This window comes from Schistocerca serialis, chromosome 3, assembly GCF_023864345.2.
Source record: "Schistocerca serialis cubense isolate TAMUIC-IGC-003099 chromosome 3, iqSchSeri2.2, whole genome shotgun sequence".
Classification (NCBI taxonomy): Eukaryota; Metazoa; Arthropoda; class Insecta; order Orthoptera; family Acrididae; genus Schistocerca; species Schistocerca serialis.
The window spans coordinates 282,060,610-282,075,277 of NC_064640.1; the positions used below are offsets into that span (position 1 = coordinate 282,060,610).

A 14,668-nucleotide genomic window follows, 5' to 3' on the forward strand; every position below is an offset into this window, starting at 1 on the left:
GTTTGAGAAAAAACGGCGGAAGCAATGCTGCAGCCCCAGTAAAAAACAAATCGTGAAAAATGCCTTGTAATAGAACCTCTAACATCACCTAGTAGAGAACCCTATAAGATTCCACTGATACATCGAAAACAAATACTGTACAGAGTGCGTTCCATAAGTAATGAGACCAATTTCTTTCTGACGCAATGGTACACCACAGCGTGTTGTAACCGGCTGGGCTAAGTGGAGGGGGGTGTTAACTTCAAAACGCTCTTTGTCTCACTAGGCTACGAGCTGCCGGAGAGTCAGGACGTGCGTTTCCGTCAACCCCGTTTTGAGTTGATGTAACACGGCACAATGGATCATTCTGTAGAGCAATGGTAAACTTTCAAATTTTGCATTGAACTTGGGAAGTTCGCCACCGATACGTTTCCATTACTCCAGCATGCCTTTGGGAATGATTGATTGTCCAAATCACAAGTTTTCCGATGGCATAAGTCGTTCATGGAGCGCCGAGAGGAGATCACTAACGAACCTCGCAGTGGACGGCCATCAGCCGCACGAGTCGACGAAAATGTGATGCGTGTGCGCGATTGTTTGAACTCTGACAGACGGCTGAGCCTTCAATTGATAGCATAAACTCTAAATATGTCAAAAACAACCTTTTTCTGCATTGTGACCAAAGATTTGAACATGAGAAAGGTGTGTGCCAAACCCGTCCCAAAAGAGTTGACCGACGAACACAAGCACATGCGAGTGCTTCAGTGCTGATAAATGTTGGAAATGTGTGAAAATTATCCTCATTTTATAAACTCAGTTATCAATGGTGATGAGTCGTGGATTTTTTAGTACAACCCTGAAACAAAAAGGCAGAGTTCAGAGTGGCACAGCCCATCGTCGCCCCGTCCCAAGAAAGCATGCATGAGTAAGTCCAGGATCAAAACCATGCTCATTGTCTTCTTTGACGTCAGAAGCATTGTCCATCACGAATTCGTACCTACCGGGACTACAGTGAACTCACCTTTCTACCTCGAAGTGCTCAAAAGACTGAAAAGGAGGGTCTCACACTGCCGAAGTGACATAAAGGACATGTGGAAAGTTCACCACGACAACGCACCAAGTCACAGTGCCTTCATTGCCAACGACTTTCTGGCCAGGATCAAGACCCCATTGGTTTCCCAGCCTCCCTACAGCCCTGACCTGGCTCCTGCTGACTGTTTTTTGTTTCCTCGGTTAAAAGGAGTCATGAAAGGAAATCATTGGGACGTGATTGAAACCATAAAGGAGCTTGTTACATCAGCTCTAAAGGACATTCCGGAAAAGGCATTCCAGGATGCCTTCCAGGTATGGAAACACCGCCTCCAGAAGTGTATTGTCGCAAGAGGGTGCTATTTTGAAAATTTTTGATTATTTGTACGAATTATTCAATAAATGATTTTTTTATGAATTTGATCGCATTACTTATGGAACGCCCCTTGTATGCGTGCTACATCTGACTTACTTTTTCCATAACTCGCTCCAAGCGACCTTGAGATTCTAGGAATACATCGGAAACAAATACCACACGCATGTTGACATCTTATATTTTTTGCTCCATAATTCGTCTCTAGCGACCTTAAGATTCCACCAATACATCAAAGACAAATATCATATGCGTGCTGACATCTGACAGTTTTTGCTCCATAACTCGCTTCTAGCGACTTGTATAATAATAAAAAACAGCCATGATTCCATGAGGATAGATACAGTCGATTTCTGTTAGGTTTATGAGCAAAATCGGTGTGGTATGATGGCATCCCATGTGTTCAAATTACAAATTGTCATGCATTCATTTCATATGTGTGAAATACCAGTACAGATCAGCATCTATACAGTAGTCATTTAGTATGTGTGAGAGGACCCCTCATAGTTATTTAGTAACATCCAGAGTAGGTAAAAAAACTACAAACTATCCGTATCCAAACTTTAACCAGTCATACCATTCCTTGTAATAGGGTCACCTATATAATTTTACTGTATCTCTCTCTTCTGATATATTGGAAAACAAATATTGTCTGCATGTTGACATAGGGCATGTTACACATACACATATTGCTCTATTGGAGAAGATGGCCAGTGATCGAAGTTCCTTGCACAGACATGCGTAAAATTTCTTTGTCTGTAATGGAGAAAGACCATATCCCACAGATTGTCAGTCACAAGAGAGCTTTGTACACTACCATAGATTTTGTTTTTCTACCATGACTTAGAGGTCTGTGTCAAGTTCTAAATCGAGATTAACACATTTCGATCCATATGCTCTCACAGAAAGTTGGACATCGTATGGCACAAACTATGCTGCTCCTACAGCACACATGATGGTAGAAATAAAATACAGAGGTCATGTTTCTTATTGACAAAAATGTGGAAGAGTTTGCAGCATTGTGGAGCGTTTACAAACAGTTGTACAGTTAATCTCATCTTCCGCTGTGATGAGATAGCACATGTCTCAGTGTTCTGTTTTGAACAGCTTTGTTTCCTTATTTTGCAGTCATACACATGATCACTGTTGTGGGGACGACGATTGCCAGAAGGTGCTGTTCACAACATGTGCAGGGTAGTATAAATATGCACGGGTACTGTTGTCTTACTGGTGAAAAAAATCTGGTTTGCACCACAGCACATGGAAATGAGATGAGTGTGCAGCATTGAGGAACGCATCCAAATAACTGTTTGAATGTTATGACCTCTACATTTAATCCCATGCCCCACAGTCACAAGTAGTAGATGTTGAGTGTTCTGCCAAGGCTCTCTCCACGTGAAACAAGTGCAAGTGGTGACAGTCAATCATTATGTGATAATCAACAGTGTACAAGTGGATGGGTGGGATGGAGAAGTCACCGCAGCTATGGGATGATGTACTGTAATGAGCACTGCAGTTGGGCGCGTGATTGTTGCAATTTCACCAGTTTTTCCAAAATTTCAGCACCACTCAATGACACAGTAGAATGCTTCCCAATTTCTGTATCATCGCTAAACCACCATTGTACTATTCTGCTAGTAGCATATACTAGATTGTGAATGCAGACAGATGACTGTGCAGTACATCCATTCAGTCACACACACCAAAGTATACCAGACGCTATCCTATACAGATTTTTGGTTATCTACGTATTTCTTGCACATTGACCATAGAGCAGAGTTTATAATTAGGACTGTCCATCTTCCTCTGTGTGGATGGGAATCACAGAGTATTCTTGCATTCGCAGGAAAAATCGGAGATTGACAGATCCTCCCCACATTGTCCTTAGCCAACCCTCCCTGCAACACAGTTGCTGATTTCATCTCCAACTGACCAGAAGTAGGGTACTAGACACACTACATTCCACGTCTGGTGAAGGAACAGAGAGACCTGTGTATGCAGCTTCTGTTCAGCAAAGACGGTTCGGCACCAACTTACCCACAGAACGCATCCAAGTGCAAAAGATCTCCCAGATGCGTGCATGTTGAGGAGGTTAGCACCCCTTATCGGTCTATAGTAGACAGGAGAATGTTGTGATGATATAACAGATGGTTAAAAAGAAACGTGTAGGCTATACATGATGGAGCTACAGACTCATGGAGTTTGAAACATTTTACATAAATCAACTGTGCTATCAATTCTGCAGTATTATTCCAGTGTTTGCAGGCAGTACCGCCATAACAGAAATAATTGTTGCGCTGCAACACACACTCCTATGGCTATGCGTATGTTTCGGATGGTCCCCATGACCCAAGTAGACCTGAGTTAGTGTTTGAATGGGGATTCGCCCCATGTTATATCCAGATGGTGTCTATCCACCACAAATTATATCTGGAACGGTGCATAGAGGATGATCTGCAATGCGGTACATCTGGGATAGGAATCAAAGATGGATCCACAAGTAAGAGGACTGGGTTAGGTTTAGTGGAGCCATCCACGACACATGCATTGCCACAGACAAACAGAAAATAGAGCAAATGCACTGCATCTGTAGAATATATGGTTGTGAGTGACTGGATGCATTTGAGTACAATGCTATACTATACTGTCTGACTAATTCGCTATTCTATGTTGTACATAAGAGTAATACACATGAACGACTGTCTCCCACCATCCAACAGACATCCAGCACACAACATAGAGGAATTTGGATGATCATTGTCAAAGCTTCACCTTCCATTGCTGATGGCGGACTGGAGCCGAGCTCACGGCCGCAGACTATATGTACATGGCGGGCCAACGTCCAAGGGCTTTTCCGTGGTAATTTCTGGTGCGGTTCTCTTCTTGCTACCTGCAACGATCGTACGCTGCAGCACGGGAAGCCAGGATCCGTTTACCTTGAGCATTCTTCTTACTTGTTTAAGCTATTCTCGTGTTTGCGTATTTCTAAATATGGTTCAAATGGCTCTGGGCACTATGGGACTTACCATCTTTGGTCATTAGTCCCCTAGAACTTAGAACTACTAAACCTAACTAACCTAAGGACATCACACAACACCCAGTCATCACGAGGCAGAAAAAATCCCTGACCCCGCCGGGAATCGAACCCGGGAACCCGGGCGCGGGAAGCTAGGACGCTACCGCACGACCACGAGCTGCGGACTGCGTATTTCCATAGGAATATGCGACTGCCTATTAAATATTGAAAATTCTCATCTCGTTCTTCTGTCACTCCCATTCATTTTTAAAGTCTTGCGACAATAGATCGCTAGATTGCGTCTTTTTGTGCAAACAGTGACTGTATCTATGAACGTCCTTCGTAATACGAACCAATAGCAAAGGGTTAACAGAGCTGCCACCACGGTTCTCCTGAACTGAAGAGAGTTGTGCCAATCGGAGAACGCCACACCACAAAATTAAATGAAATGTCAAACTGTATCGGGTATTTCCGGGAGAGACCTAGCAAACCTGAGACAGGAAAAGCCTCAGCCCACAGGCGGATCTCATATGGCCTGCATTGGGCCTGCACTCCTGGCATGCATGCGGTTTGGCACACTGCGGCTGGCCCTGAGTTGTCAGATGGGATAAACAGCACTATATGAGTGTTCAGTGACAGTACTGTTCTTTAGAGTAAAGTATCATTTTTACGAACTTCCAGCATGCTAGAATTTGCAAGTTTGGCTGATTTTTCGTTGTACTGAAAGTATCATTGTTGGACAGTCATACTACGCAAAACCGGCGACGAAGGACCTGAAACTGCTGTGGCCACGCCATATAAAGTGGAACTGTCTGATGTTCTGCTGGACTAACTGCCTTGAGTATTACAGTTTCTCATCGTTCTTAGATGCACAGGTTCGAAGGTATTGGAGTAGACACAATCCTTGCCTTAACCCTTTTCAATCCTAGCACTTCTCTCTTGGATTTTCAGTCTTTGGTTCCCTTTGTGACATGTAATATGAGAGTCTACAGTTCTGTTTCGCGGACCAATTTACCTTAACCTCTATGTTATGTAACACAAATTGCATCCACTCTACTGAGAGTATGTCCGGACGTCAACTGCAGATTGTACAGTAATTTTCAGTAAGAGCCTATTTTAGTACTAAATTCACAGTTTTCGACATAAAATTCGTTGATTTTGACACAATTTTCAATGATTTGGAAAACATTCAATGACTTCGACACAAAGTTCAAACCCATATCTCCCTGCAGCCTTTGCTAATTTTCTAGAAATTTCGAATATTTATTCACTAGCCCAACAGATATCCCACCCTCCTGACAGCGAATCGTTTCACACACTATCCACATCACTGCAGGAATGCCATAGGACGATGCTCGACAATGGTGATTTGTTGCATGCAACTGCGAGAAGCCTTACCTGATAATCCATCTCTTTCACCTTGTGTTCCATGAGCATAGGTATACCTTGGCAGTAACGAGTATTATTTATCAAGATATATAATAATTTGATCTACAAAACTACAAAACACACATGCCACTAGTACTTTCTAACTTTCAGGTTAAAATGCTGTCACGCATTGGAAACTACGTAATATTTCCATTAAATAGCATGCTGATCAGTTATATCCTCTACCGATAACGTTAACTAATGCAATCGAACGGCGGAGACAACATGTCACTTCGCTTCATACATCGCCATTTTACAAAAAAAAAAAAAAAAAAAAAAAAAAAAAAAAAAAAAAAAAAAAATTTAAAAATTGCCCCAACCTTGTACCGCCTTGTTAAGCAAAACTGTAACAAAGTGCTCTATATATCGGCATGTCACAGCAAAACTATAGCAAGCTCATATTGAAATCCCCCTGCTTCATTCGTATCAGTTTACATTTACGTTCTACGATATCAGAACATTGTATTCACGGCTGGATATGTGTCTTCACATTGATTTGAACAGGCTGAGTTCAAGAAATAGATTCCACTACATTCTGACCTGGTTACATTCACATGTCTGCGCTATTATCATTGCATTTTCCTGGACATCTTAAACCTCATAAACTCTCCCACAAATCGCCACGTTGTAGCAAAATTGTAACAAATTACCTCATACATGATCATGGAAATGGAAATTTGTGGTAAGGTCTTATGGGACCAAACTTCTGAGGTCATCAGTCCCTAAGCTTACACACTACTTAATCTTACTTAAACTAACTTACGTTAAGGACAACACACACACTCATATCATCATATTAGAGAAAAATTGTAGCAAGACGCTTCATACATCCTTAATGTAATAGATTACAACATGAATTGTCATGTAACGGAAAAATTGTAAAAAGATGCACCATACATTGTTGTTATAAAATAATGTACATAATGTTCCAAAATTCATCATATTACAGCAAATTCGTAGCATAATACTCGACACATTGCTACATTACGGCAAAATTGTGGCAAATTTCCCCAGTCATATAAACGATGCAGCAAAACTGTAACAAAATGCTCTATATATCATAACTACAACTAATTGTACCATATATCACCATATTACAGAAAAATTGTAGTGAAGTACCCATTCATGACTGTATGCTTTCTGCAGTTTCTGCCCCACTGTTTTTGTTGGCACTGTTTTCCAGACACATGTCATAGGTTAGTCGCCATCTCCTTTGATACTGCTCTTTGTCTATAACTAAATTTAGTTATTGTCTTTGCATTAAATTTAGCAATATAGTTTCACTATAAACCGTGCATGCTCCCGAAAGACATGATGGAGTACCCTCAAGTAGATCTGCAACAATTTCCTCCCATTTGTTCCCATTCAAAGTCTGTTATATCTGATTTTACATCTTATTAACTCCACCATAACGGTAGCAGATGTACTGATAGCTGCAGCTGGATACAGAACTAAGTCTGAGCCTAAAACGTAATCAGAAATTACGCTTCAGAGAAGAGGCGTTATTTATATTACTTACTGCTTCACCCAACTTATTCCATTTGTGTGTTGAATGAGGGCAAATGACTGTGTCACAATCACTCTTATCATACGATCCCTATGAGAGATTTAGGATGGTTAAAGCATTATAGTCGCATAGTCTTTTTTAAACACAAGTTCTAAAAATTTTCCCAACCTAGTTTCGTGAGAACTATGTCGTCTTTCTTCCAAAAAACCCCTTTAAGTACCGTTAGAATTTCTGTTACTCTTTCGTACGGCGGCTGTATCGACCTGTTAAGATTCTAATAGTGCATCTCTGAATTTCGATAATTGTTGTCACACCTTCTTGATAAGGGCTGCAAACGCTGGAACAAAACTACGGAACTTCTGGGATTAACGCTTTATGCATGACTTCCTTTACAGTTGCATAGTATTTTCCTACACCACTTCCATTTATATTTCCTAACACTGATTTTATGCCATCATTCCACTTAATAGTATTATGCCTAAATAATTATGTGTTGTTCATCACTAATCTAGATATTAACAGGTTATTTCTCTATGGTATAGCCATTATCATACGTCTTGCCCTTAATTTTCTGCAGTTCTTTATGACTGTCCAATAATGATGATTTCGTTGATACAAAAGTATCCTCATTAAACAGTCTTACTGTGATGCTGGTTCTATATACTAAATACACTCCTGGAAATTGAAATAAGAACACCGTGAATTCATTGTCCCAGGAAGGGGAAACTTTATTGACACATTCCTGGGGTCAGATACATCACATGATTACACTGACAGAACCACAGGCACATAGACACAGGCAACAGAGCATGCACAATGTCGGCACTAGTACAGTGCATATCCACCTTTCGCAGCAATGCAGGCTGCTATTCTCCCATGGAGACGATCGTAGAGATGCTGGATGTAGTCCTGTGGAACGGCTTGCCATGCCATTTCCACCTGGCGCCTCAGTTGGACCAGCGTTCGTGCTTGACGTGCAGACCGCGTGAGATGACGCTTCATCCAGTCCCAAACTTGCTCAATGGGGGACAGATCCGGAGATCTTGCTGGCCAGGGTAGTTGACTTACACCTTCTAGAGCACGTTGGGTGGCACGGGATACATGCGGACGTGCATTGTCCTGTTGGAACAGCAAGTTCCCTTGCCGGTCTAGGAATGGCAGAACGATGGGTTCGATGACGGTTTGGATGTACCGTGCACTATTCAGTGTCCCCTCGACGATCACCAGTGGTGTACGGCCAGTGTAGGAGATCGCTCCCCACACCATGATGCCGGGTGTTGGCCCTGTGTGCCTCGGTCGTATGCAGTCCTGATTGTGGCGCTCACCTGCACGGCGCCAAACACGCATACGACCATCATTGGCACCAAGGCAGAAGCGACTCTCATCGCTGAAGACGACACGTCTCCATTCGTCCCTCCATTCACGCCTGTCGCGACAACACTGGAGGCGGGCTGCACGATGTTGGGGCGTGAGCGGAAGACGGCCTAACGGTGTGCGGGACCGTAGCCCAGCCTCATGGAGACGGTTGCGAATGGTCCTCGCCGATACCCCAGGAGCAACAGTGTCCCTAATTTGCTGGGAAGTGGCGGTGCGGTCCCCTACGGCACTGCGTAGGATCCTACGGTCTTGGCGTGCATCCGTGCATCGCTGCGGTCCGGTCCCGGGTCGACGGGCACGTGCACCTTCCGCCGACCACTGGCGACAACATCGATGTACTGTGGAGACCTCACGCCCCACGTGTTGAGCAATTCGGCGGTACGTCCACCCGGCCTCCCGCATGCCCACTATACGCCCTCGCTCAAAGTCCGTCAACTGCACATACGGTTCACGTCCACGCTGTCGCGGCATGCTACCAGTGTTAAAGACTGCGATGGAGCTCCGTATGCCACGGCAAACTGGCTGACACTGACGGCGGCGGTGCACAAATGCTGCGCAGCTAGCGCCATTCGACGGCCAACACCGCGGTTCCTGGTATGTCCGCTGTGCCGTGCGTGTGATCATTGCTTGTACAGCCCTCTCGCAGTGTCCGGAGCAAGTATGGTGGGTCTGACACACCGGTGTCAATGTGTTCTTTTTTCCATTTCCAGGAGTGTAGTTTATGTATACTGATACGTGCTACGTCTGCCTCATGGTATAATGCACTATGTTCTATTAGTTAAATATTCCATAGCTAAAGACTTAAAATGTTTCAAATAAAAATAATGAACCACAATTACAGTGTTTTTAGGATACGTCAAACTCATTCTGTATGCTACCCACAAAAGGACAATGACACTTTCGTGTTTCGCACCACATCATATGACTTTTTTTCAGGTTTATATAAAGTATACCCACAGAAGGTTCCATTCTATAGATGCGTATGACACCGCTCTCACATCTGTAATGGTAGTATATAACGACAATTAGCTCCTTCAACCACATCATTCTGGAGACAGAAACGTCTCCATCAGCCATTTTCGCCAACATGGAACGAGATTTTGACTTTAGATATCGTGAATCATTGGTTTACCTGGTGTTCTAACTTTGGTATTTTAGACGAGATACAAGCCTGTGATGGATATGTACCATCGATATACAATCTAACTATTGGCTGCATGTCTTCTTCGATATTTTACAGAGTGTTCTGATATGTGAACATCGTATTATCAGACTGGAAACTAACATTTATAACTAGTGTCATTGACCTTACCCAGTCAAGTAGTATTTAAAATGCACTCCATACCATATGGTTCAATGTGGCGAAAATTAGAGAATATTTGCTGTGCTGTGATCTGCAAAGCAGCGACTTGGGTTATAAAAATATTACTTTCTTTATGTAGCAGCTACAAGCCATTTACAGAGTTTAAAACCGAAGGAATATTTACATTTAACGACAATTCGTTTCTTAAAGTGGGAAACTTGCCTGTAAGCTATGTTTAAATCGACAACACAGACTCTAACACTATTTACATTTCAGTAGCCATATTACTAATTTTTGAAGAGCCCTTATATGCATATTCCCTGACTAAAGGACTTTGAACTATACCATTTCCTACGTGCATCCGACATACTTGAAAGCAACTTGGAAGAAAGCTACATTCTCATACATATATTCACTCATTACAATTTATATCGCTTAAAAATACAATTCTGGCTGGGGCACAAGAGCACTTTCTGCTTGTGAGAAGGCTGAATGAAGTTCACCACACCACTACATCGATATCATCAGACACTTACCACTAGCTCACACTGATGGGAGTCTGAAGCGACCAAATAATGGATGTTTAATCTGTTCATTGTAGGTGCCTAAGATGCAACAACTTTACACACTACTTCCGGTCACTTCTTCTATAAATTTGTCTGTAACTGCAAATGTACCTACTAGATATCTGAGGTGGACGTGCTATACTCCTTAGTATACAGGGTGAACTTGAACCCCACTCTTGTTCAGCCCATCCGGTGTTTGTTGCTACGTCTCTTAATTCTCTTTGAACACGTTTGCCATTTGTTTCCGTAACTGTTCGACTGTTCGTTGTTGGTGGTGATCATCGCCTGTAAGTGTTCGTTGTTGGCGTCATGCGCTCCAATAATTGTTCGTTATTGACGGTCATGGGCGCCTTTAATTGTTCATTATTGCCAGTCATTTGTGCTCCTAAATTTCCAATTTTAGCTTTGGACGCAAACATATGCGCGTTGTCCGCGACCATTAGCGCCTCACAAGCGCCATGAACTGCACCCAATCTGTCACACACGGCACCTGGTTCGTGACTATGCCGTTAGCGGATGCAGCAAGTGTGTTGTCCGCACTTTGGGAACTCTGTGTTGCGCACTGTTTCTCAGAGATCACAGGTGGTAGGGTTGTACACTTTGCGATTGTAATACTTCAGCAGCACCAATGAAATCAAGTACGCAGAACGATACGTATGGATCACTAACTATGTGAGGCAGGTACATTGTTTACATTATTCTGCATATTTTGCGACTTGTAAAGTGAAGCTTCTGCTGATGGCACGGTATCTTCAATTTCGTTGCGTCTCGTACTGCTCTTACAGCGGCTACGCGTGTCCATCCTTATAGCTGATGTCTGACTAATATTCGGAGACGCGCCTAGCTCGAAAATTGCTGCACATTACGCGTAGACTGAAACCGTGTAACGCTAATAAAATTTCCCACACGCAAAACACAATGAAAAAGTTCCTACGCCTACGTAAAATGCTTCGCGAGCAAATTACAAATTTTACAGGATCCTACTTATCGGAATAGAATTAACAGGAAGACAAAAAATTTAAATACGTGAATAGTACAAAATAAACAAGGAGGTACACAACACAACACTGTTTTCATGTTTATGGGTACTTTAAACAGCGCAGAAGTTGTTCAAGTGCTAACTGTAAAAAACTTTTGTTTAGTACATTTACACATCATACGGAAATTTTTCGCAGAAAATTCCTAGAAAGTACGTACCAAAGGTCAGGGTCACCATATGAAGGGTGCCTGCGCGTGAAGAATCTTGTTGGGGATCAGTGCTCGTGATGGAGGTGTCAATAAAAATGAGTTATCTGTTAACTATGACATCCAGTGACGCCTGTGGGCTGAGGATGACACGGCGGCCGGTCGGTACCGTTGGGCCTTCTGAGGCCTGTTCGGACGGAATTTAGTTTAGTTAACATGGGAGGTGGAAAGACGATATCTGGATATACATGAAAGAAAAACCTTTTGCGTTTAAATGAACTCATTTCCGGATCTGCACATTCATTATAGTCAAATAAATATTAAATAAATAACTTGGCCATATTTCTCTGTTGCACAACGGGTAGCAGTAGGACATATAAATGGAAGTCTGCGAGGGAATGCGTAAGCACGTGCTCTGTTAAAAATATCAGGTTTATTGAAGACACAACTGAACAAACTAATAAGCTAAACAACTAGTGAATGGGCGATGGCTGAGTTCGTAACACTCTCGGCTGAGTTACAAAATTACAATTACAGCTGTGTCTTGGAGAACCCAGCACGATTTAACATTGATTATCAATTATTGAAGAGTCAGAGGAATCTTTCAATGGGAACATTCACGCACGTATACACATATAACAGGGATTCAGGCCAAATATAAGAATAAAGAAAAAAATTCACCAGTATGCACATGGTTTGCAAACGGTCGTTCCCTTGGTTTGACTGCACGAAGCAAGTAAGCAACAATTCATCGATGAGAATAAAATGTTAATAATTGCACCATAGAAGAAATTCTGAAACTAAACTACTGGCCATTAAAATTGCTGCACCAAGAAGAATGCAGATGATAAACGGGTATTCATTGGACAAATGTATTGTACTAGAACTGACATGTGATTACAGCTTGGATGGCGTGTACAGGTACAGCTGCCCATGCAGGTTCAACACGATACCACAGTTAATCAAGAATACTGACTGGCGTATTGTGACGAGCCAGTTGCTCGGCCTCCATTGACCAGACGTTTTCAGTTGGTGAAAGATCTGGAGAATGTGCTGGCCAGGGTAGCAGTAAGAACATTTTCTGTATCCAGAGAGGCCCGTACAGGACCTGCAACATGCGGTCGTGCATTATCCTGCTGAAATGTAGGGTTTCGCAGGGATCGAATGAAGCGTAGAGCCACGGGTCGTAACACATATGAAATATAACGTCCATTGTTCAAAGTGCCGTCAACGCGAACAAGAGGTGACCGAGACGTGTAGCCAATGCCACCCCATACCATCACGCCGTGTGATACGCCAGTATGGCGATGACGAATACACGCTTCCAATGTGCGTTCACCGCGATGTCGCCAAACACGGATGCGACCATCGTGATGCTGTAAATAGAACCTGGATTCATCCGAAAAGACGACGTTTTTCCATTCGTGCACCCAGTTCGTTGTTGAGTACACCATCGCAGGCGCTCCTGTCTGTGATGCAGCGTCAAGGGTAACCGCAGCAATGGTGTCCGAGCTGATAGTCCATGCTGCTGCAAACGTCGTCGAACTGTTGGTGCAAATGGTTGTTGTCTTGCAAACGTCCCCATCTGTTGACTCAGGGATCGAGACGTGGCTGCACGATCCGTTACAGCCATGCGGAGAAGATGCCTGTCATCTCGACTGCTAGTGATACGAGGCTAGTGATCCAGCACGGCGTTCCGTATTACCCTCCTGAACCCACCGATTCCATATTCTGCTAACAGTCATTGGTTCTCGACCAGCGCGAGCAACAATGTCGCGATATGTAAACCGCAATCGCGATAGGCTACAATCCGACCTTTATCAAAGTCGGAAACGTGATGGTACGCATTTCTTCTTCTTACACGAGGCATCACAAAAACGTTTCACCAGGCAACGCCGATCAATTGCTGTTTGTGTATGAGAAATCGGTTGGAAACGTTCCTCATGTCAGCACGACGGCGCCAACCTTGTGTGAATGCTCTGAAAAGTTAATCATTTGCATATCACAGCATCTTCTTCCTGTCGGTTAAATTTCGCGTCTGTAACACGTTATCTTCGTGGTGCAGCAGTTGTAATGGCCAGTAGTGTTTTCGAAGTTTTATCCCGAGAATCGGTAACTGTTACAGTGTAACGTTTCTCACAATCCACGAACATGTGGTCGTCTCAAACAAAAATTCTGCATCAAATGAGCGGTAAAACTGAGAATAGCTAAGCAGATTGGACAGGATACATTACTGTGAGGCACTATGTGCGAACTTATGGCTCTCAGATCTGTACTTAACACGTGCTGAGACAACGAAGACATGTGGAAACTAGACAGCGAACTGAAGTCGAAATTATACTAGACTCGTGAGATCACCAACGAACTAAATCAAACTGAACTGAGAAGATACGAGTCCACATGTTTGAACAGAGGTAGAGAAGAACAATGGCTTGCATGCGTGGCTATGTGCAACTGGTTATAATGTTCCGAAATCAACAAGAAAAATTTCGTATACCGGTGAACGAGCAATGTTGGATGAGAGCTAGACGTTAGTTTTGACTGGAGCTGAATCTACAGAATTAATATACTGAATTAACTATGAATTGGCACACTCACACTTAGTCGGTTGTCGCAAGTCTCATGTCTCTCCTCGACAATGACCAGAAAAATTGTGGCGCTGCTGCAGAACTCAGATCTACCAGAGGAAGTGAGGAACCGGCTGTATCCCAGAGCTCCAACTACACCTCGCCTATATGGACTGCCCAAGATACACAAAGAAGGGTTGCCTCTACGTCCAGTACTCGTCACCATCAATTCGCATAACTACGGACTCATCAAATATCTCGCGACACTCCTAAAACCCTTTATGGAACACAGTTAACGTCACGTGAAGAACTCGGCAGATTTCGTAAGAATACTTAAG

At 43.1% G+C, this 14,668-nt stretch overlaps 1 protein-coding gene across 1 annotated transcript in view; it reads left to right on the forward strand.

The window, feature by feature from the left end:
- The first annotated feature begins 336 nt into the window (after positions 1-336).
- The window catches only part of LOC126470789 (glutamate receptor ionotropic, kainate 2-like), a 373,922-nt gene continuing 359,590 nt past the window's right edge, over positions 337-14,668 (forward strand). The window contains exon 1 of the mRNA XM_050098799.1: positions 337-359. Coding sequence (XP_049954756.1) covers positions 337-359 — 23 coding nt within the window. The remainder of the gene's footprint in view (positions 360-14,668) is intronic.